This window comes from Cheilinus undulatus, linkage group 24 (genome assembly GCF_018320785.1).
Source record: "Cheilinus undulatus linkage group 24, ASM1832078v1, whole genome shotgun sequence".
Classification (NCBI taxonomy): domain Eukaryota; kingdom Metazoa; phylum Chordata; class Actinopteri; order Labriformes; family Labridae; genus Cheilinus; species Cheilinus undulatus.
Window position 1 is genome coordinate 8,191,277 of NC_054888.1, and position 24,063 is coordinate 8,215,339.

At 40.5% G+C, this 24,063-nt stretch overlaps 1 protein-coding gene across 4 annotated transcripts in view; it reads left to right on the top strand.

Annotated features, from left to right (window-relative positions):
• Window positions 1-24,063, top strand: part of nbeal1 (neurobeachin-like 1) — a 104,354-nt gene that overhangs the window by 38,871 nt on the left and 41,420 nt on the right. For all 4 annotated transcript variants that reach the window (XM_041781695.1, XM_041781698.1, XM_041781694.1 and 1 more), the window contains 17 exons: window positions 2,663-2,746; window positions 2,842-2,940; window positions 5,118-5,689; window positions 7,489-7,621; window positions 7,707-7,826; window positions 7,935-8,244; window positions 8,498-8,583; window positions 11,032-11,121; window positions 11,229-11,406; window positions 11,500-11,633; window positions 13,667-13,826; window positions 13,909-14,011; window positions 14,098-14,257; window positions 16,205-16,363; window positions 17,938-18,097; window positions 18,602-18,690; window positions 21,789-22,388. In XM_041781695.1, coding sequence (XP_041637629.1) covers window positions 2,663-2,746; window positions 2,842-2,940; window positions 5,118-5,689; window positions 7,489-7,621; window positions 7,707-7,826; window positions 7,935-8,244; window positions 8,498-8,583; window positions 11,032-11,121; window positions 11,229-11,406; window positions 11,500-11,633; window positions 13,667-13,826; window positions 13,909-14,011; window positions 14,098-14,257; window positions 16,205-16,363; window positions 17,938-18,097; window positions 18,602-18,690; window positions 21,789-22,388 — 3,237 coding nt within the window. The remainder of the gene's footprint in view (window positions 1-2,662; window positions 2,747-2,841; window positions 2,941-5,117; window positions 5,690-7,488; window positions 7,622-7,706; window positions 7,827-7,934; window positions 8,245-8,497; window positions 8,584-11,031; window positions 11,122-11,228; window positions 11,407-11,499; window positions 11,634-13,666; window positions 13,827-13,908; window positions 14,012-14,097; window positions 14,258-16,204; window positions 16,364-17,937; window positions 18,098-18,601; window positions 18,691-21,788; window positions 22,389-24,063) is intronic.

The following is a 24,063-nucleotide window of genomic DNA, read 5'->3' on the forward strand; positions in this document are numbered from 1 at the left end:
TTATTAGATATAGTCCACAAAGCTCAACAAAAAAGTAAGATGCTGAATAGGGTGGAGTAAATTAGCATGTTAATAACGCACTTCTTGACTTGGATATGTCTAGTAGGGCCACACTATAACATTGGGAGCTTTGGCAACAGAATACAGTACCTGTAAAAGCTATTCACCCCTTTTATCGGTTTTATAAATCAATCATGGTCAATACATTTTGGCTTTTTTAACATAAAAAACTCTTTAATGTAAAAGTGGAAACGAATTTCTACAAAGTAATGTCACCTCCTTCAAGTCAGTGTTTAGTAGATGCACCTTTGATTGCAATCACAGCACTGAGTCTGTTTGGATAGGTCTCAATCAGGCTTGCATATCTGGGTGTTAACAGCCCTTTTCAAGCCCAGTCACAGATTCAGTATTAGATTGAAGTTTGGGCTTTGACTCAGCCAATCCAAAACATCCACCTTGTTGTCTCTAAAACATTCCCAGTCATCGTCTTGTTGGATAATAAATCTTCTCCCATTAAGTATTTCTCCTGCAGACTGAATAAGACTGTCCTCCAGGATTTCTATATTTTTGCCACATTCACATTGAATGAATGAGAAGCATCCCCACAGCGTGATGCTGCCACCACTGTGCTTCACAATGGGGATGGCGTGTCTATTGGCCTAAAAAGCATCGTTTTGGTCTCATCAGACCAAAGAACTTTCTTCCAATTGACCATGGAGTCTTCCACATGCCCTTTTCTCACTTTTCTCTGAGTTGCTTGGAGTGTTCTTTTGTCTTCATAGTGTAATGGTAGCCATGAATACTGATTAACTAGTGACTGGACCTTCCAGACAAAGGTGTCTTTGTACTACAATCACTTGAGAAACTTTTTTTGTCAGAAAGCCAGATTATATTGACCATGATTGATTTATAAAACCAATAAAAAGGTAAAACGTCCATGGGGATGAATACTTCTTTTTTTTTACATAATACCAAAATAATAAATAAAAGAATCAGTTTTAGCAAGTAACACGTCATCTAGTAGCTATTGCACAAATAACCACATGCAGATTTCACTCTTTTTTATGTTTTATTAACAGCTATAAAGATGACTGAGTCTCTTAAATGATCTCTCTGCACATAAAAGGTCACTTGTTTCCCTCAGAGTAAACCAGCACTCATTTTACTCTTTGTACTTCAATACACAGAGCCACCTTTATTAGGTATAATCCCTCCATTGATCAGGATAATGTGAATACAGGTGGACCAGCCGGTGTGTAGACATAGACATTAGTGGGCTTTTGTTGTTGTGTAGCTGTAACCTGATGCAGCTGGAGATGCTGCAGCCTGCCTGGCAGGTTTTAAGCATCTAGTCTCAGAAGGGTAAGAAGCATTTTATTGAAGCAGGGAGACATATAACGCCAAACACAACATCCAAATCAGGAAGTGATTCAAACTAGCTGATTAGCTATACAACTTTTCTATCTTGCTGTGGAGTGACCACTTTGCCTCTTTCATGGCTACGTCATTTCATTTATATTCCCTCCCTCATCTCCCCTCCTCCTCCACGTTGTCCTGGTTTCTGCGGTAAATTCTGGGTTCACTGGAATGCTATCACATTGGCCTGATGTGTGTCCTAATAGGGTACAGTGGTTTTGAACTCAGTGACGATGATTTAAGTGTTTGATTTATTTACCACATTCCCTCTCCAGCTGGTCCAAGCCTCTCTACATGTGTTTCACTTTGATGCCATAAGGGTTTCAGTCACCCATGAGGAGGACAGAGCTGGACGGAGATGTGTCTTTGTTTATTTCCACGATTTGGCTTGTGTTTTATGGGTTGCATGCTTTTCTGTGGATGCTTGACAGAAAACTAAGGTTCTTTTTTGTGTCTGTCTGTACGTGGAGGTGGGTGTTTTTTGTTTCACAAAGCTCTGAAAGCTTCCTGCTCCAGTCAGATCTATTAAAAGAATTACAGTCTTTACCTGGAGCAGAAAGACAACTCGTCATATCTACACTACAAAGTCTGCAGAACAAGCTTTGGTGCCAGCATCTACTGCAGCGACAAACAAGGTTTAAACAATACATAGCAAGTGAATCAAACTGCAAGGCATCAACTCAAGTCTCCTTTTTATTCCTCTAACCGTGATGCATGGTACAATCAATGCCTCAAAAAGGTTATAGAATTGGGGGTGGGATCTGCAGGGAAACTAAGGACAAGGTACAGTACAGTTCCAATACGCAGTGGATGGCCCATAATAATGATAATATTCCAATACAGGGTCATTCACCATTTGCTATGATATGATACGATACTACATGTTGATATAATATGATGTAACACATGGCTAAAGAGGAAAAAAGTATGATGCAGCAATTTGCCTTAAATCTGTTAATAAGGGTAGGAATAGCAGGGTTATTCTTAATATGATACACTACGATTGTACTGCACAAATCAAAAATGACCATAGAGATACCTAGTCCCACCCATACTCAGCATTATGAACCATGTATATGAATGCAACTTTGATTTATATGCATGCTTGACCCTTTGTAAAATTGCTGACACCTCCATCGGAATAAGAGTTCTGGCTTGTGTCCAATCATCACTAAATATTTACTGATTGCTACAAAAATAAATGGTGACATTGGTGAGTAACTCACAAGGGTGATTTTCTCTCCAGGTGTTTCAGGGGCGACTAGACTCCCTAGCTGTAGCAACCATTAAAGCCCTGACAACGGTGATGCACAAATCCCCAGCTGCAAAGGTAACAACAATAACTCCAGTGCACCCATTACGGCTTTCTCCTGCTCTTATGTAGAGTGTAGTTGTACTCATTCCTGTTTTTCTCCACGTATGCAGGAAGTGTTCAAGGAGAGGATTGGTTACAATCACCTGTATGAAGTTCTCACCTCACTCGGACAGCCTTCACGACACCTTCTGAAAGAGCTGATGAACATGGTGAGAGAAGGATTATCAGTGGTGCATAAATTTGGCCCCTTGTGGGTAAATCCAACTAGGTTTGGATTTTTGTTGTAGAAGGATTCTAGTGTCCATTTATGTGCCAGGTTATTATGACCAATTGTGATTTATACTTTTATTTTTTTTAATACTTATTTATTTTAATAACTTTTGTAATTCAATGTTGTTATGCTATTTCAGCAAAGTGAAGAACTGCTAATTACAAATTGTTCGCCATGAAACAGGAAGTAGTTTTTTTTTTTTCCAGAGTCTAACAACAGTCGTGGTGACAATAGAGAAGGACTGATACAATTTTTTTTGTTCGCCATGAAACAGGAAGTAGATTTCCAGAGTCTTAAAACAGTCATAGAGCCATGAATCTCAGCACTAAATTTTTGAATGACAAAAGAGGAGGATTGATACAAATTTTTTGTTCGCCATGAAACAGGAAGGTTGTTTTTTCCAGTCTTAAAACCATTGTACAGCCATAAATCTAAGCACTAAATTTTTGAATGACAAAAGAGGAGGGTTGATACCAATTTTTTGTTCGCCATGAAACAGGAAGTAGATTTCCTGTGTCTTGAAACAGCTGTAGAGCCATGAATCTCAGCACAAAATTTTTGAATGACAAAAGAGGAGGATTGATACCAATTTTTTGTTCGCCATGAAACAGGAAGTAGAATTCCAGAGTCTTGAAACAGCTGTAGAGCCATGAATCTCAGCACAAAATTTTTGAATGACAAAAGAGGAGGATTGATACAAATTTTTTGTTCGCCATGAAACAGGAAGGTTGTTTTTTCCAGTCTTAAAACCATTGTACAGCCATAAATCTAAGCACTAAATTTTTGAATGACAAAAGAGGAGGGTTGATACCAATTTTTTGTTCGCCATGAAACAGGAAGTAGTTTTTCCCAGAATCTTAAAACCGTTACAGACCCATGAATCTTGGCACAACTGTTTTGAAGGAGGAGGGATTGATACCAATTTGGAATATTTCTTCTTGAATTGTGTCCTCTGAGGGGATTCATCTGATCCAAATAAAGATAGTTTGATAGTTCATAGAGAGCTGAAAAAAGTAACTTTTTTAAGCATGAACAAAACTCACAGGTCAAGGCCTTCCCTAAATCAAGTCATTGTGTCTGAAACATACAGGGTACAACTTCCTGAAGTCAAGTTTTGAGTGGAAAGGGATTTTATGTTATTGTAAATCAAATCCGGGGGAACAGTCTTTGTGTTCAGATTGCTGTTTTTTACAAATTTGAACCCGCTCTGCCAAGATTCATGGCTGTGTGACTGAAAAACTACTTCCTGTTTCATGGCAAACAAATAAATTGCCATGGCTACATTTTTTGATGTGACTTGAGCTGACCTTAACCCATGGACAGCTGTAAAAAAGCTTCAACACCACAACCATTTTGCTTTTTGATTTCATTTGTGGAAAGTAATTACAATTTTTAAAGCTGAAGATTTTTACCTTCCTATAAAGTGTGATAAATCCTAGCAAATGTTATTATATTTGTTGGAAATATGTTATTATGGTTGCAGCAGGCAACTGCTATTATGTTTGTGGGAAATGTCTTACATTTGTGGGATTATGATGTAAAAAATTTCAGATTCGTATTACAATTGTGGGATTAAGAAAACCTCATCTGAAAGTTGACTCTTTGTCAAACTCATACAACTGAACCAGGCCCTAATGAGGCCTCTGTGTAACTTATTTACACTTACTAACCAGAAACAGCTGAACGTCTGAACAGCTGAAATGGAGAACTGACAGTGTGTGTATTGCAGACATATTTGAGGAGGCACATCTCACTTTATATTTATCCCAAACATCGGAGCACAGCAGATCCAATCCAACTCCATTCACGCATCTCATGTTGCTAGTTGGACTGTAAACAATGACCAGCGCGTGGAAAAGAAGGTCTTGGCCTGGATGTTTCTTTCCACTTTTCTGTATAACTGCTGGCAGCGCCTGGAGCCCTGAAATATAATCTGTCTCTCCCAGAGGCAAAACTGTGCCAGAGTATAGCCACTGGCTTCCAAGATTGGGTTAGGGATGTCCTGCTTACTTTCTTGGTAACGTGATTGGCTGAATGTGGCTCTCTAATTCACTATGCCTGTACTCTATCAGGGATAATTATCCTTGTTGTGTTTATTTCTGTGTTTGCGTCCAGGCTGTGGAGGGTGAGCACACCTCAGTGGGCCTCCTGGGGATCAGTAACGTGGAGCCTTTGCTGCTGCTGGTCCAGTGGCTCCCAGAGCTGGACTCATCGGAGCAACAGCTTTTCACAGCCGACTGGCTACGCCGTCTCAGCTGCCTCAACCGCCAGACCCGCGCCACCTGCGTCAACGCTGCCATGGTCATGCGAGCGCTAGCCGCCTTGGAGCGCCACGAACGGCTACACCGCTCTTGTGCCGAGAGCCTCCTAGCACTGGTGGGCTCTCTTGGCTCACAGTCTCTAAGCGCCAGAGAACTGTTGGGACTCCTGCGCCTTCTGAGGCCTCCGGAGCCAAATCAAGCACACCCCTACGTAGGTCCCACTCTGAGAGCCCTTCTGGCTATGGTACGAAAGCAGGGTCTGGAGAGTGCAATGCAGTACTTTGATCTGTCACCGAGCATGGCTGGGATTGTGGTTCCAACAGTGCAGCGATGGCCAGGATCTGCTTTTAGCTTTCTCGCCTGGTTGTCATTAGATCAGGACCAGCTCGGCCCACCCAGCAAGGACAAAAGGAAACAGCTCTACAGGTGAGAAAAAAAGACAAGTAGAAATAGAACAAACCAAATAACATACTTTTTCTCATGGAATCAACACACTCCTCTGTCTTGCAGATGTAGAGGTTAGTGATGCAGTAATGCAGAAATCAGGGCCAATACCAATATACACTGCTACAATATACACACTGATCTCGATAAGCTAAAAGAATGAATAGATATTGTTGAATTTCCCTCGGGATCAATAAAGTATCTGTCTATCTATCTATCTATCTATCTATCTTTCTATCTATCTATCTATCTATCTATCTATCTATTTTATTTTAGTGATATGCCCTATGTCTAAAAACAGACATTATTTAACATCAAGTTTGTAATAATAGTATTGTTTTATTTGTAGTTTAGGCTGAAGCTTGTGGCTATTCTTGCTCATCCTCTACCATCTGAGAAATAACCTAGAAAATCAGCAATACAAACAAAAATAAAGCTTTAGTTATTTTACATATCAACCTTCTAAGACCCTGCGTCCACGTATGAGGGCGTTACATTTTGGCTCCCCTTCATTATAGCAGTCATTTCTGGTAGAATTGATGAGATAATTGTCCAGAATGTCCATTCAAGGTCAAGGTATTTGCTTGGAATGTTGGGATAATTTGCTATTTGGATATTTTGGGGAATTTTCTTGGAAGGTATCAAATATTTTTATGGAAATTAAGAGGATATTTTTGTATATTTTGAAGAGTTTCATTCCTTTTAATTTATTTCAGTTTTCTTGCATTTTCATGGGAATATGGAAACTTTATTACCAGATTTTAAGGGAATTTAATTGGGAATTGAGGGGGGTGGATTTGTCTTCAAAAATGTCAGGCAGTTTGGGTGTTTGCATCATTTCATGGAATTTTTGAGAGAGTTCTTGTACATTTCTAGAATTTTCAGAGAAATATAAGGGTTAATTTGCTTTTATATTTGGGGAATTTGCTTTAAATATTTTCAGGAATTTGCATGGAATTTTTGGGGAATTTTAATGCTTTATGAGGAAGTTTCCCTAAAAATATTGAGTAGTATCTGGGGTACTTTTTCATGTGATACTTAAAAAATATATTTTTAAGAATTTTCAAATAAATTTTAGGTCTTTTTAAAATTATTTTATGGAATTTGGGTTTTGGAAAGGAAAATTTCCAAGAAATTCCTGTTCAATGGCAAGGCTGATGTTTTAACTTATCAGACCCTACTTGTAACAAATCAGTGGGAGAAACTGAAAATGCTCTCCAAAGAAATGTTCAGGCCTCAGGAGGTTAAAGGTTTTTGAAAATCAACAGAGGGTTACACAGTTTCAAGTCAGCATAAGTCTGTCCTGTAACACAACCCCAAAACTCACAAACATCTGTGTTTACCTTTTTTTTCCTCACTGCATGTTTAAATCCTATAAGATTATAATTTCCTTCTCTTAATTTGAAACCAGAAGGCTTTTATCTAATTGACTACACAAAACATGTAGTGTTTTGGAATGTACAATGTCCAGAAATTTTCATGTGGAGGACCCTTTAGAAAAACTAATTGGTTTATTTAAAATATCAAACTATTGGCCCTGACAAAGTTGTATTCCTGGTGCTGCACCTGGTCCGCCCTGATCTCACTCATCAGTCTGACCAACAGGTGACTTCTCCTGCTCAGTAAAATCCCTGTTTTCTCCTCACAGCGCAATCACATCGAAGCTCACCATAATATTGCCAATCAACAGAGCAAGCATTGGTGCATCCCTAATTACCACAGCAGACAGTTATGCATGTGAATGCAAACAGAACACTTTTGCTTTGTTTTGTCCCCTGCAGCTTTTTCACCCCAGGAGGGACGGGGTTCGAGGCCTTCATCAGCTCAGCGGGTGTCTTGGTAGTTGCTGTTTGTACAAAGAAGGAATACGTGACAGTCATGCTGCCTGACTACTGCTTTTGTGACTCTCTCTGGGTGAGTCACAGCTTCAGTGATAAAAGCTGAATTTGCACAGTCCCATTCAGTAGCTCTTGACTTCTATTTGAATCTCTCTTTACAGCACAGCATCGGTGTGGTGCATATTCCGGGAAAGAGGCCATTCGGGCAAAGCCTTGTGTATATTTATGTGGACGGACAGCAGAAACTGTCAGCCCCACTCAAATACCCCACCATGACTGATGTGAGACTTGCACCAACCTATATTTATGTTAAGATTTACCAGTTTCTTAGCAGTTAAGCTAACCAGCTACATTAAGTGCTTGATTTTTTTTTGTTCCTCCATCCACAGCCGTTCACCTCCTGCTGCATCGGCTCAGCAGGCCACCGCACCACCACTCCCCCGCCCTCCCAAATCCCAGACCCTCCCTTCTCTTCTGCAACAACACCCTCTACTCGCTCCTCATTGGGTGGCATCCTCTCACCGCAGACCTGGGGAGGCCTCCTTGGAGGAAAACCCGAGTCTGTGACTAAGCTCATCTCTGCAGGGACTCAGGACAGCGAGTGGGGAAGCCCGACGTCCTTACAGGGCCAGCTGGGGAGCGTCATGGTGTTTCATGAACCTTTGCAGCCTAACCACATTAAAGCCATCTGTAGTGCCGGTAAGGAGAAGAAATTTAAAGGACAAGCAATACAAGCAAAAAATCTGCTCAAAGGTTGAAGATCCAAATTTTGTCAAATGGCCTTGGAATCCTTTGTTTGGTGTTGGAATGTGTGTATAATTGAATCTTTATAATTTTAGCCGAGCTACTGTGATAAAAGTTACATTTCAGACTGTATCTGACTTTTCAATCAAAGTTGAAAAGTTGTAATATTACCATGACAGAGTATTTGTTCCTTTTTTTTTCTTCCCAGGTCCAAACTGTATCTCTCCTTTTAAAGCCCAGGAATCAGAACTTGGTGACTTATCAACCAAACTGCTGCTACACTACTCACCCAAGGTAAGGGGACAACTTTCAGTCATAAAAGAGTCTGAAATGATTACTTATGCCCCTGACAAAAGCAAACAAGACCATCAATGACAAGATTCATGATTTTAAATGTGATTTATAATATACAGTTCAAATATGTGTGCTTTAATATGGAGTTACCCCCCTTTTGCAGCTCTAAGAGCTTCCACTCTTCTAGGAAGGATGTCCACAGGATTTAGATTTTTTTTATGGCTTTTTTTTAAGGAACTCCATTCCAGTTCATCCCAAAGGTGCTCAGTGGGATTGAGGTCTGGGCTCAGGGTGGGCCTGTCAGGTTCCTTGTGCACTGGGGCACAGTCATGTTGGAATAGAAAAGGGCCTTATTTGAAGTTTTATGACAAAGTTGGAAGCATAGCATTGTCACCTCTTCATCCAATGCTTGGCAAAAATCAGCACAAGCTTAAAATCTACCACAGGAGCTTCAAAAGTAGCCAAACAAAGTATACAGGGCAGTGGTTGTAAATATTATGAGGTGTCAGGGAAAATATAAAGTGAAGTGAAAAATTCACCACTTGCTTTAATTTTCATTCCAGTATCTGTTAATCACTATTAGCAGATGTGACATTTGGCTGCTTGAAGCATTCTGATTTCTGTAATCAGAGTACCATTGTCCATTGAATCAGCTGACATTGGTTGTATGCAGAAGAAACAATTAATGTGGAGAGCAAAAGAGCCTATCAGGAGGCATCTTCTACATATATACACTGCCTGGCCAAAAAAAAAGTCGCCACCTAGATTTAACTAAGCAAATGGGTTCAAGCCTCATATTGGATAATTACTGCATGGGCAATTATCTTTCAGCTGGCAACAAGTTATTCAACCCCAGCTGATGCAATGAGTAACTTCTCATTTCTTAAACAACCATGTCGAAAGACACATCCTGTGGTCGTGGAAAAGATGTTAGTCTGTTTAGAAGGGTCAAATCATTGGCATGCATAAAGCAGAGAAAACATCTAAGGAGATTGCAGAAACTACTAAAATTGGGTTAAGAACTGTCCAACGCATTATTAAAAACTGGAAGGATGGTGGGGAACCATCGTCTTCCAGGAAGAAATGTGGTCATAAAACAATCCCGAATGATCGTGATCGGCGATTACTTAAACGTTTGGCCAAATCAAATCGAAGAAAAACAACAGTAGAACTTAGGGGTATGTTTAATAGTGAAAGTAAGAGCATTTCCACACGCACAATGCGAAGGGAACTCAAGGGATTGGGACTGAACAGCTGTGTAGCCTTAAGAAAACCACTAATCAGTAAGGCTAACCGGAAAAAAAAGGCTTCGGTTTGCTACGGAGCATGAAGATTGGACTCTGGAGGAATGCAAGAAGGTCATGTGGTCTGATCAGTCCAGATTTACCCTGTTCCAGAGTGATGGGCACATCAGGATGAGAAGAGAGGCAAGTGAAGTGATGCACCCATCATGCCTAGTGCCTACTGTACAAGCCTGTGGGGGCAGTGCTATGATCTTGGGTAGCTGCAGTTGGTCAGGTCTAGGTTCAGCAACATTATGTGCCCAAAGAATGAAATTGTGAAAGAGTGGTTCAGGGAGCATGAGACATCATTTTCACACATGGATTGGCCACCACAGAGTCCAGACCTTAACCCCATTGAGAATCTTTGGGATGTGCTGGAGAAGGCTTTGCGCAGTGGTCAGACTCTCCTATCATCAATACAAGATCTTGGTGAAAAATTAATACGACACTGGATGGAAATAAATCTTGTGACATTGCAGAAGCTTATCAAAACACAGCTAATGCATGCTGTAATCAAAGCTAAAGGCGGTCCAACAAAATATTAGAGTGTGGGACCTTTTTTTGGTGGCGACTTTTTTTTTGGCCAGGCAGTGTATGTACATCATCTGCATCTAAGTGCAGCCAAATCCACGTAGGGCTGTGAATCATGGTACTGCACAGCAAAGAAAGTCTTGATTAAAAGTCCTTCATCATTTACCTTTGAAAAGCTGTCTTGCACTCTAAACAGCTGTACTGTTTATAAATATAGACCATGCATCAGTCTCCCTCAAGAAGCACAAAAGTGAAGCCAAAATCCTCCACCACAAGCGCTGACTTTTTGCACAGGTACCAAGGAATGCACAAAAGGAAATTGTTGGTGGAACTGCAAAAATAACACCATGTCCCCTCTGTTGACTGCCGTACACCTAAGACTTAAATGTCAGAGTTCTCTTAGGTTGGTATATTTGCAGAAGAAAAGATTTTTATGTAGGTTTTATATGGACAGCTTGACACCATTCCTCCTCTTATCATGGCCAGTCAGCAGGGGAAGCTCTAAGTAATTGGCTTCATTCCCAGGTGGCTGTTGAGCTGTCCATCTAAATACAGAGTTTATGGCTGCTCCCAGAGGCTTTATCACATGATAGGTGATGGCTAATGAGCTAAATATTTGTCTTTTTATCAACAGGCGTGCAGGAATCCCATCTGTCTGGATCTGTCTCCAAACATGCTGCATGGGCGTCTAACTGGGAATAAAGTCGTCAACTGGGATATCAAGGTGCTTCTAACAGAATTATCGCTCCTACTGTCATGAAATTGGTTTGGTGCTCAGCGGCGCTTGAGCTGCATGACTGTAAATATGTATTTCTTTTGGACCTGATGCAGGATATGATCAACTGTGTTGGCGGTCTGCCGGTGCTTTTCCCCATCCTGGAGCAGTTGGCTTTAGTGACCCCTGATCAGCAGGCCAGTGACCCCACAGCTGGGTCAGATTTCATCACCCCTGATGTGACGACGCCAGCTGATGGAGACTGGGTCATCCTCCCGTCCAACAGGGCTTCAGGTCTGTGACATGTCTTTTTTTTTTCTTCATTTCTTAGTGTTTTGAATTTAACTCTGGAACTGGGTCAAATCCATTTTCTTTTTTTCATCACAGAGGCACGCCTGGAGAAGAATCTGGTGGCCACCTTCCTGTTGGTGCTGAAGCATTTCCTGCAGAGACATCTGATCAATCAGGAGAATCTGCTCCATTCACACGGCCTCGCTACACTAGGAGCCCTGCTGCAGAAGGTCTGTGTTTAATCCAAACTTTGCACACAATCAGTATAACCAAGTGGAAGGCTAAGTGCACATACTCATTCTTTAGAAACAAATCAAGAAATTTTTTTGATAACTGCTGCCTCATTTTAGCCAGTATGCTTGGTGGAGGCATATCGTCTTATTTCTACAGTTTACTCCTGGTGAAAAATAAGAAAAAAGCCATATGTTATACAATATTTGACAAGGGCCTAAGTATGGGGAAATGTAAACTTCTGGTAAAGTTCCTTAAACTGTGGAGACAGATTTGTATTCTTTAGGTACCATTTCTAAAACTGTGGCTACAGATTTGTAAACCATATAAAGGTATCTTTAACTGTGGGAATGTTTGTCAGCTATAGGCACAGTCTTATAAATTTTTGGAACAGATTGGTCAACTGTAGTCATGGTTTTCTAAACTATAGCCACAGAATTTAAAACCATTGGAATGGATATGTCAACTGTTGCAAGTGTTTCTTGGGCTGTGGGAACAGATTGGTCAAGTGTAGCTAGAGTTTCTTGAGCTGTGGGAGTGGATTTGTCAAGTGTAGCTAGAGTTTCTTGAACTGTGGGAGTGGATTTGTCAAGTGTAGCTAGAGTTTCTTGAACTGTGGGAACAGATTTGTCAAGTGTAGCTAGAGTTTCTTGAGCTGTAGGAACAGATTTTTCAATTGTAGCTAAAATTTCTTCAACTGTGGGAACAGATTGGTCAAGTGTAGCTAGAGTGTCTTGGACTGGGGAGCAGATTTGTCAAGTGTAGCTGGAGTTTCTTGAGCTGTAGGAACAGATTTGTCAACTGTGGACGTGGTTTTGTTTACAGTAGTCCTAGCTTCTTAAACCATTAGAACAGATTCGTAAACTCTGATCTCTCACAGTCCAAAGACATGCTCAGTTGGTTAATTTGTCACTCTTAATTGCCCGTAGGTGCGAGTGTGAGCTTGCCTGGTTGCTTGTCTGTTCGTGTGATTGACTGCAAATCAGTCCTCAGTGTACTCCGCCTCCTACCCACTCTCTCTCCTAAAAGCACCCGTAAGGAGCAGTGTTGACATCTGATGGTTTGTTTTCTAGAAAGTGATAACTTCGCTGCAAAGTTTAGAATTGCTTGTGAGCAAATTTGTATAAAAATAGAAATAGGAAATGGAAGCAATTTTCTCTTGAGGATTATAAAAGACAGAAATCTTGTCTGTTTGCAATTTGTAACCTTAAAACAAAGCAAGTTCATTCCTTTGTAATTCAAATCTTCTATGCTAGGTTTGGGTTTAATTTTGTGGGGTTTGAAGTTTCTTTCTCCTTCCAAATTGTGACTCCTCTCTCCCTGCAGTGCAAAATCTCGTTATCGTGGGGTCTAGACGGCAAGATTAGGAACCTTGGGCGACTGACTTTAATTTTAAAATCTCCATGCTGCACGGTCATTTATAGCTCTGTATCATTGCTGGTGCTGTGTGAGATTCACGGTGTGAGAAATATGAATGCTGCTGGAGCTCCACCAATGAAAACAAATGACCTCAGACAGCTTTTATGTCTGGTTGTGTGTCTGTGTTTGTGTTTTCTTTTGTGTCTGTCTGTGTCATTTCTCTTTCTTTTTTTTTTCCTTCCCCGCAAAAGCTTCAGAATTTATTTCTTTATCAGCTTTTTGTGCATTGGGGATGGAAATACCTCACAGTTAGTTTGCACTCTGGGAAAATAAAAGCCTCCACAGAGACACAGATAAAAGAAAATGACTTAGATGTGGTGATAGTTGCTGTAGGCAAACTAACCACACCCTGTAAATGGTAAAAGTCTAAATAAACCACTAATGCATCCACATTCCAGCATGTTTCTTATCTGTTTTGCCGGCAATTTATGGGTGTCAAATGTATTTGCAAACACGCCTCTACATGGTTTAAAGGAAATATAAAAAACCTATATAAACTTGGTAAAGCCCTATTTATTTTCATGTCTATATTCCTTCCTTCTTTTTCTAAATTGTGCATCAAAGGCAGTATATATCCCTCTGAAAAACCAATCTATATTTTGTGCATTTGTAGCTGCCAGCAGGTCATGTGGACGTTAGCGTTCTGGTCGCTGTGCAGCTTCTGATCGAGCAGGTGACATATGAGAAAAACCAGGCGCTTCTGCTGCAGCTTCACACACATTTGCTGTTTAACTTCAACATCTGGAACAAAGGAGACTTCCCTCTACGAATAGGTTAGATCTATACCAGCGTAATCCTGCACATGTCATTTTATTTCTGCAACTTTAAAATTCATGCTGTGTTTGTCTAACGCAGGTCATATCCAGTACATGTCTACGGTCATCAAAGACAACAGGAAGCAGTTCAGGAAGAAGTATGGAGTTCAGTTCCTTTTGGACACCGTGCGCCTTTACTATGGGTGAGCACTCATTAAAAAAGTTTGAATTTGTTCAATACTTATACTTTTCCCTGAAAAAAACACTGACACTGTTTTCTATACTGAAGGAAGAACAGCAATAAAGAGAGTGACCTGAGCGAGGATGACGTTCGAACAATCAGGGCGTCTCTCTGCGGCCTCATCAAGTACTACATTAGTAAGGGAATGTCACAGGATGAGATGCACAGCATTCTGGGATACATTGCTGCCATTGGAGATGAAGAACAGGTATGTGGGTTTGAGACTCAAGGTTGTCCATTCAGTTTCAGAAAAGGTGATATGAACCTTGAAAACTACAGTGCATATAAAACGTATTCACCCACTTGAATACGGGTGAATCCTCTTGGATGTTTTACTCCGGGGGTCATCAAGTACATTTGCACAAGGGCCAGATTTAGTCTTGACAGAAACTCTGGGGGCCAGACTTTCAAATAAACAAAAATTAAATCAGTATTCTGGTCTGATTAGCGTATTATTGAATTTATAGAGTTTTCTTTCAAAACATTCAGGACGTTTTTTGGCATTACCAGTGAGCTCTATCCCTGTTATCTATAATGTGGCAGGTCATAAGTAGACAGGCCTGACAACAGGATTGGCTGGGCCCCTGAAAATCCCAGAAAATGCCCCCCTACCCCCCACTTGTGATTTAGCACCAGTCTTGAATTACTTTTAATCCCTTTTTGATACTTTTTAGCACTATTTTTGCCACTTTCAACCCCTTCTGATACTTTTTGCACCTTTTTGTCTCTTTAACCCAATTTTTCCATTCTTTGACCCCTTTAAAACCACTTTTCCTGCCTGTTTTATCCCCTTTGTGCCACACTTTAATCAGTTTTTGCAGCTTTACTTCTATATTTGCCACTTTTAAACCCCTTTTCATTACTTTTTCTGAACCATTTTTACCACTTTCAACCAATTTTTGCCCATTTTGCCTCTCTTTAACCCATTTTCGATCTTTTTTGCCAATTATTGCCCCTGTGTGCCACTCTTAAACACATTTTCCCTACTTTGCCAGGCTATTTTTGCTACCACTTCTAACCCATTTTTAATACTTTCTGTCCCTTTTTGTGTGTTTAACCCAATTTTTGTCTGTCTCTAACCCCTTTAAAACCACTTTTCCTGCATGTTTTATCCCCTTTGTGCCAATCTTTAATCCATTTTTGCAGCTTTTCTTCTATTTCTGCTACTTTTACTCCTTTTCATAACTTTTTTTTGCACTATTTTTGCCACTTTTAACCCATTTTTGATACTTTTTGCACGGTTTACCTCTTTTACCAATTTTTGGCACATTTAACGTCTTTTCACCACTTTGTCTGTCCATTTCCACAACATTTCCGCCAGTCTTAACCCTTTTTTTTTATATTTACTGATAATGGCTGACAAGTGAATCTCTGTAAACAGATCAAGTGTTATGTCATTAACATACAGTCAAACAGATTAATTTGTGTTGATGCAACAGCTGAAATTTAAGCGTAGTTCAAGTTATTATAAGCACTTTCTTGCCATATGACTCATATTTTTTGAATTTGTTAATGCCAACATCCGTTGCTATTTGAGGATTTACTGGTGACCACAGATGAGCTTTTACTACAGGATTTTGTTTCCCTCTGAGACTCAGCGCAGGGATTTCTGTGTAGGAATCTGTCAGCTCACTTCCCTCCTCTGCATTATTGTTAAACATTTTCCCCCTCTGTAAGCGGTATCCTTCACTGTTCCTGATACAAACTGCTTAATTTCCACACTGACGGTGAACCTGACACCTGTTTAAATGAGTTTTCATGTAACTGTGTCTGTCAGCGGTTTTGTGAAGTCCATTTCCTCCTCCTGTCACATCTCTACCCCCTCTTCCTCTTTTAGTCCTGTCTCATTTTTCATTTGTCTGCCACTTTACATATCCTCTTACACCGCTGCTCTATATGTGGAAGCTTACATCACACTTTATGAGCATATGGTCAATACTGTCCTCTTCTACTGCTCTGCATCTGCTCTCTCTGATCATGTTTACCCATTCATGAAGCCCGACAGTCTTCTAATGCACTTAATGATTCACAAAATCTCAAACACTATCCTCATTGTCCAGATACAGTCCTTGTATTAGCTGCTCTTTATGACACTGATTTCCTCTCAGTTTTGTAGTTTTTTAAACTAAATTTTTTCCATGATTGTGTGTTGCAGTTATGTGGATTGCTGGAGTTGTTGCTCAGTCTTCTCCAAAGCAGTCCAGCTAGAGACCAGATCTTCCTGCTCCTCTTTGAACCTGGTGCAGCCGACTCCTGCTACGCACTACTGCTCAATAATAAGCACTCAGACAGACTCAGAGAGCTCGTCTTTAAGGTGGGTGAATGCCAATCTACTCCTGGGTCAAAATTAAAAAACTCGAGTTCATTTTTGGCTTTAGATATAACTTTCGTCTTAGTTTAATAATTTACAACTATTTTTTATATACAGAGCCTGAGGCAAAAAGAATTCACCCCGTTGGGTGCTTTCAGTCATGGACTGAGGTCTCAGCTTTGACTGAGCTGCTTCAGAACGTTCACCTTTTTGTTTTTAAACCATTTCTGTGTAGCTTTTGCTGTAGTTCTAGTTCAAGCTGAAGTTCTCTCGCAGCCTAAATAAGATAGTCCTCAAGGATTTTCCAACATTTTGCCGCATTCATTTTACCCTCTACCTTTAAAAGCCTTACAGGGATGGCTGCTGAGAAGCATCCCCACAGCATGATGGTGCCACCACCGTGCGTCAGAGTGGGGATGGTGTTTTTGTGGTCATACGCAGTGCTTGTCTGATGGCCTAAAAGCACCATTTTGGTCTCATTAGATCAAAGAACTTTCTCCCACTTGACTATGGAGTCTCCCACGGTGAACTCTTGCTGAGATTTAAGGAGTTTTCTTCAACAGTGGCTTTCTCTTTGCCACCCCCCCATAAAGCTTTGACTGGTGAAAAAACCAGGGCAACAGTCGTTGTATGCTTGTATCTCCTTTAGAGTAGTCATAGGTGTCTTGGTAGTCTCTCTCACTAGTCTCCATCTGGCGCTGTCACTCGGTTTGTAAGGATGGCCTGATCTAGGCAGATTTATACACGTGTCATGTTCCTTCCATTTTTTGATGATGAATTTAACTGAACTCAATGAGATGTTCAGTGCCTTTGAAATTTTTTAGTATCCTTCTCCTGATTTCTATATTTCAATAACCTTTTCTATGAATTGCTTGGAGTCTTCTTTTGTCCTCAGGGTGTAATGGTAGCCAGGAATACTGATTAGCTGGTGTCTGGTCCTTCCAGACACAGGTGTCTTTATACTACAATCATTTGAGACACACTCACTGCAATCAGGTGATCCCCGCTATGCTAATTGTGAGACTGCTAGCACCACTCTAGCTTCAGTCCTCACTGTGAAGCATAGTGGTGGCAGCAGCATGCTGTGGGGATGCTTCTCAGGCAGATTTTAGGCAGATTTACACATGCCATGTGCTTTATTCCTTCCATTTCTTGATGGTGGATTTAAGTGAACTCCAGGCATGTTGTCTGAATTGCTTGGAGTGTTCTTTTGTCTTCATGGTGTAATGGCAGCCAGGAATACTGATTAACCAGGGATTTGACCTTCCAGACACTGGTGTCTTCATACTACAATCACTTGAGACACATTCACAGCCCCTATTTTACTAATTGTGAGACTGCTAGCACCAATGGCTGGACCTCTGTTGAGGTCCATCTATAAAAGACCTGGACTAGCAGGTCCGTCCTTTGACCCAAAGGTAGCCAGGCAGTTCAGACAGGTGTTATGGTTAGTGTAATCTAAGTGTAATCTATAAACATTTCATGCCTTTAACTTGTGTGTGTAATCATATACATTGCTTTAGTATCATATGCATAAAAAAAGAAGCAAAAACAATCTGTTCCTTTTGTGTCCTCAGCTGTTTGAGCGCATGCTGCGCTGCGACCGCGTCTACGAGAGGAATAAGCAGCGTTTACGTCTGAGGGAGGCGGGTTATGCCGGCCTGTCGCTGCTCTTTTCTGAACTTCACATCACTCCAACACTAATCCGCTGTCTCCTCAACCAAGTCCTTCACACAGGTCAGCTTTCCTTCTTCTTTATTTGAAATTACAAAGCTGTGTTTCCTTTCTGCTTTGCTTATTGTAGCCATTCTCATCATCATAACCTTAAATAGTTTTCTTGAATTATTAGGTACAGTGTAAGAGGCCAGCCTTGCCTTTCCTTTCCATAAATCACTATTGCATGGAATTTATTGGGCATGGGATTATGCATTCAGTCGATTTTTCATCAGGCAGTAGGGCTTTGTTTTTCTTACCAGTTCATGGTCCTTTGACCATTACAGCCTCTGCAGTCACTTATCCTTACTTGAGTTAATTAAATCAATTTTATGAGCCGTCACGGAGCGTTATGGCGCTCACTGGACAGAGAATCTGTGTGGTTTCACTTTCATTTAACTCTATATACATTCTGATTATGACTTGACAACACACTTGAGTTGTTTTTGAAGCCTTTAAAGTGCCAGTCTATGCCATAAAAATGATGAATGTTGCTAAAATGCATCTGTTTGTGTCTAACATCTACAGACAACTTGGTGAACTACAAAGACCTCATGTCCTTGGTCCAGGTCACTCACAGGGCCGGGCCGAGTGTACGCCTCATCGTCTGCAAGAGGGTGAGGAAACACCTGCACTTAAAGCTGCAGACACTAACGCTATTAATTATAGATATTGATTAGCTGCAGGTAGAGGAAAGGGGGGAATGTCCAGCATTGATTGGAATCGTCAGAGGCTTTCCATTTTCTATATCCTCTCTTGTTTTTATGTCCTGTTTTCCTTCATCTGTTATTTGCTTAAACACACTTTGCTCTAAGTTTTATTGTGTTGCCTGGCATTTATTTCCTTGCTGATATTGTGACATCCGTTGCTAGTGTTTACAGTAAATGTAGTTTAATAGAGCAAAGAGTCATGGAGCTGCAGGTTTGGAGCAGTAATGTAGCACAAGACTGAAAGGTCGGACCACTTACAGGAGTGAATGATAAGGGCCCTAGTACCAACCTCAGAGTGAGGTAAACAGTTGCTAATTTGGGGGCCTTATCTTGCTCAAAACCTCACAAAACCATGCAAATGTATCTGACATGGTGAAAAATTACATATTTTGGTAATTTCATTTATGTGCATCAAATCATCCTTTATTGGGGGTCCCCTCCACATAATCTAGGCCACATATCTGAAAATCAGCATACACTATGTCCAGAGAAAGAACAAACTGATTTACTGTATTCTAAAAATATGTGCAGGAAGTGAGATAATGAACAGTAAAGGTCAAAATTTGAGATTTCTTTTTTTTTTTTTCTTTTTTACATTTTTTAAGGTCTCACATTTTAAGAAACTCCACCGAGGGGTTTTATCTGAGTCAGTCCTCAATCTTTTTGATAATTATAGACAAGATGGAGATCTAGAGTTGTGAAAACTCTGAGTTCTCACAAAATGGCTGGGCTACAATCTGGCCCCAAAGTTTGAATTATAATTATGTAGGGTAAAGGTCAGGATTGGACATTTTTGGACATTTTTTAAAGGTCTCACATTTTGACAAACTCCACCTATTGATTTTATCTTATTTGCTCCGGAATCTTTTTGATAAGTCTAGACAAGATGGAGATCTAAAGTTGTGAAAACTGTGAATTTTCACCAAAGGACGGAGCCACAATCTGGCCCCAAAATTTATGATTTTTCCCCTCCAAAATCTATTCAAACAATCAGCCCCTGTGGACCATTCAACCTAGCCTTATGATTTTTGGTCAGAATATACAGTGCTTAACAAATTTGTTAGACCACCTGTCATATTTGTCTCAAAGGCCATCCAGCATCATAAAGTGCTTTAATGCGGACTCTTTCATTTTCATTGAGCCACGTTTTACCATTTTGAACAGGAATGAGGAATTTCAAGCTGAATTCACCCCAATTTTAGCCGGCTCACTGGGCTTCTCTGAGAAGTCAGAAATTAATCAAGCATAACATTCAACCACTAAAACTATTTTTTCTCTTTAGTAATGCAAGTAAATAACTATAATTATATATCTAAGTTTGAATGGTGCAAAATGACTGTTCCCTATTGCAACTTTTGTATACACTATTATGTGTTCTTTTAATCTTTCTGGAAGGACAATAGTAACACACTGAACTCGCCCTCATGCAAACATCTCATCATAGCGCCTTCACTGAAGTCCTCAATAATTGTCCACAGCACTCACTTGTTTCAATAATGAACACCTCACTGGCGAGCATTTTGACATCTCACTAGTTTCACAGGAAGTTGGCGTAACTCTCATATGATACATCTGGTTTCATCCAAATTTTACATGTATGATCAAGGTCTCCCTCTACACATTTAAAGGTTAATTTTCTGGATGTGCTTTGTGCCGCCTACTGTAAAAAGCCAGTCACACCTCTATCATGAAATTACCAATCTTTGAATTTTGTATGAGAAATAATCAGTCCTGGTCTGATCATATCTACATATTGGCATCTCTGACTGTTTCTGGCGAGAGACTGAACACACCTTCATGCAAACATCTCATCATAGCACCTTCGCTGAAGTCCTCAATAACTGAACACACCCTCACATGTTTCAAAAATGGACACCTAACTGGCGATTGCAGACATTTTGATATCTTGCCAGTTTCACAGGAAGTTGGCATAACTCTCATATAGTACATCTGATTTCATTCAAATTGATCAAGGTGCCTCTCCACACATTTAAAGGTTCATTTTGCTGTTTTGCTGTAGCGCCACCTACTGTAAGAAGCCAGTAACACCTCTAACATAGAATGTCCATTGTTCTTTGAACTTTATATGTGAAAATATCACTTCTGGTTTGATCACATTTATATATTAGCAACTTGCTTTGTCATACTGATATCTAGTCTTGATAGTCAGTACTTCCTCATACAAATTGCAACATGCCTGTTAGTTTTTTATTTAATGACAAGCCTGGGAGGATCTACATGGCCTCTTTGCTATGCTGCAGCACACTGCATGGTATACCAACACCGATCAGCACCAAAATGATGTGATTAATTGCAATTAACTGTAGAAATCCTAAAATTTTAATCCTTTGATGACCTTGACATAGCAGGCGGGGTTCAGTATCTTTCCCCAGTACACTTAGAGGTTACTGCAGGGGCTGGGGTTCAAATTCCCCAGCCTTTTCTAGTAGAGACGACTGACTCTACCACTGCACCACAGCTGCCAAGGGTCCATTTCAAACCCTGAAAGACAGCCTGTCTGAAGGACAACCTCATCCTTAAATGGGGCATGCAGCATGACTGCTTGGCGTAAATTGTGCTCAAATTATTCAGATAATTAAAGATTTAAATTTAATCTCCCATTTTAACTTAGGAATTAGTGTTTTGCTACCTCCCTAGTTGTCTCCATAGAAGAGAAATTAATGTACTTTGCAAACAGATTTTTATTTTATAGCACAACATAAAAGTCTCATTTTGCTCTATTATTATGTTTTACACCTGTTTACTTGTACCTAGTATCAACCAAAACAATAGTTTGAAACACATCAGGATGTTAGAGTTCTGTACTTAAAGTCAGACACAAGCACTGATCAAAGCACTGACATTTTGAGAAATAGAAAGCTAATTATTAAATCATAAGCAGCTTTGAAGATTGTTTTTCTTTCATCTTTTCCCTCCAATGCGTCGTGACTTTCTCTCTCTGCAGGTGTTGTTAAACTTTAATCTTCTTCCTCCTCTGTCTTCAGGTGTACCAGCTGCTACAGTCCCAGCAGGATGCTGCCGTCCAGATTTCCCGGCAGCAGTGTTGGCAGGACACTCTGATGCGTCTCTACCTGCGAGGCGACGGCTCTTTACCGCTGCGAAGTGCAGACACCGTCAGCACCTGCAGCCTGGACCTGAACCGACCCAGCAGCACCAACCGCCTGGAGCTACCACTGGAGAGAAGGGGGAGGGCGGGCAGTACAGGCCGCCTGGACCGGCTGGACGACGACCGGCTCAGTATAGGTGACACCCGCTCTGTGGACAGCATGGAGAACGGGGACGTCATCTCCCTGCTGGACACGCCGTCGTCTTCGGCTTCCACTGAGCCGCAGCTTCACGTCAAACCCTGGGTGGTGGGGAAGTCAGGGGGCTTGACGCTGGATCTGTCCCACTTGCAGGCCTATGAAGGAGCAGAGAGCGGCAGCCAAACACCTGGCAGCATGCCCAGCACACCATCACCTCTAGAGACCTCTAAACCTTTCCCAGGAAGCTCTGGGGATAGAGAGGCATCGTCGTCTTTGACTGAAGACAGCTTTTTGTTCAGTGACAACATCTCACTGGGAGATTCCTTCAACAATGCTGAGGTGAGAGGGATCAGAGGTCAGGGAGGTAGTTTTGACTCCATATTTTGTTTAATAAGGTGGGAATCTCAAGGGATACTTTTAAGGTACAATACACTGATGTGATCCATAACACATACCCCACAATAATGATAATATCACAATAAAAAGATTCTGTTCTTGATTATATTAGGAATAGATTTTCTGTCATCTGAAAAAAATACTTTTCCAATATTTTTCACCTGGCTGCAATGCAGCCCAAGATGGTGGTGGTTGAACATCTGAAGGCTAATTGCTAACTGCTAATAAATAACAAAAGAAGAAAAATCCAGTTGAAGAGTGCACAGATGCAAACAAACTAACATGACCCCTTTTAATGCATATTTTCAATCAATTAAAATTAATACAATGCTAAATCTTCTAGCCCTTTAACAGCAGTTTCCATTATGTGTTAGCATCAAGCTAACAACCTGTTTCAATCTATTTGTGAGAAAATCCCAGAAGTAAGTAGACATCAAACTATTAGTGGCTATGATGATAATAAAAGTAGTTTACTTCAAAGTTGCATTCCCTATCTATGGATAAAGCAGGACGTTCATATACTGAGAAATTACAGCGCTGATGTTTTCTGATGCCCTTCCTCTGACTCTTGCACCCAGGCCTGTTTTTAGATCAGTCAGAACTATATATTTTCTTTTTATAAGAGCATCTTGTTTTTGGAAAAGAGCTCAAAAAAGATTAAAACAGGCATTTGCTATTTTTAGCTGCACATTTGGTGTTCCATTGCAGTGTTTCTCTAATGAGGGTACAGGTTTCTCTCTTCACACTGTCAAGAAGTGCAGGGGTGAAACATGTTTTAATAGTTATGTCTCGATGAGACCTAGAAAGGCAAATTAGACCAACATTACAACTACCCTCTCTTATTTGCCATTGTTAAAGCTGAAACCACTATAGCAGGGCAGGTGTTAGGCTAGGTTAACACATGGCTAAAACAACCTTTTTATACTGAACTCTAAAGACTCTTGTGTGTCAAACAAATGTTTGATATTAATGTGAAGATTTTAAACATACAACATAGTCAGAAATACTTCTACTGAGAAAACAGTCTTCTAGCATTATAAATCATTGCAGACTGCTAGCAAGGCAGAGGGTTCAGAGGAGCCCGCAGAGGGTGCTCATAAAAACATATTAACATAAAGCCTGCTGTATAAGTCGTGCTTTTAATGCCTGTTTTTCACTGAGAAAGGTGCCTGTGGCTTATATAGGTCCTTTGCAGATGACGTCACACTACAGTAGAGAACTCCCCTTCATAGAGAAACGCTACCAATAAGGCCATGTTCTGACTTGTTTAGCACTATGCCAAGCGCTCAAAGGTCGACAAAAAAAAAAAAAAAACATTCTGAATTTTTTTAGCTACTTTTGTGTCCAGAAAGTAGAGAAATATTCAGGCAACAAAACAATGTCACACAATGCTCTTGTATGTTCCGTTGGTTCAATACAGTTTTTTCACGGTTTAGCACGTTAAACTCTGATTTTATGTCACCATCCTCCAGTCTTGTTTGTTGTGATGAGAGGAGTCATTTTTAAGAGATCCAGATCTTTTGGCTGAGCTCAGTAGAGCCGGTTGTTTGCTTCCAAACGGCTTTTCATTGGGTCACAGTTTGGCTTTATAAATGTGGATTAAATGACAAAGAAAGGT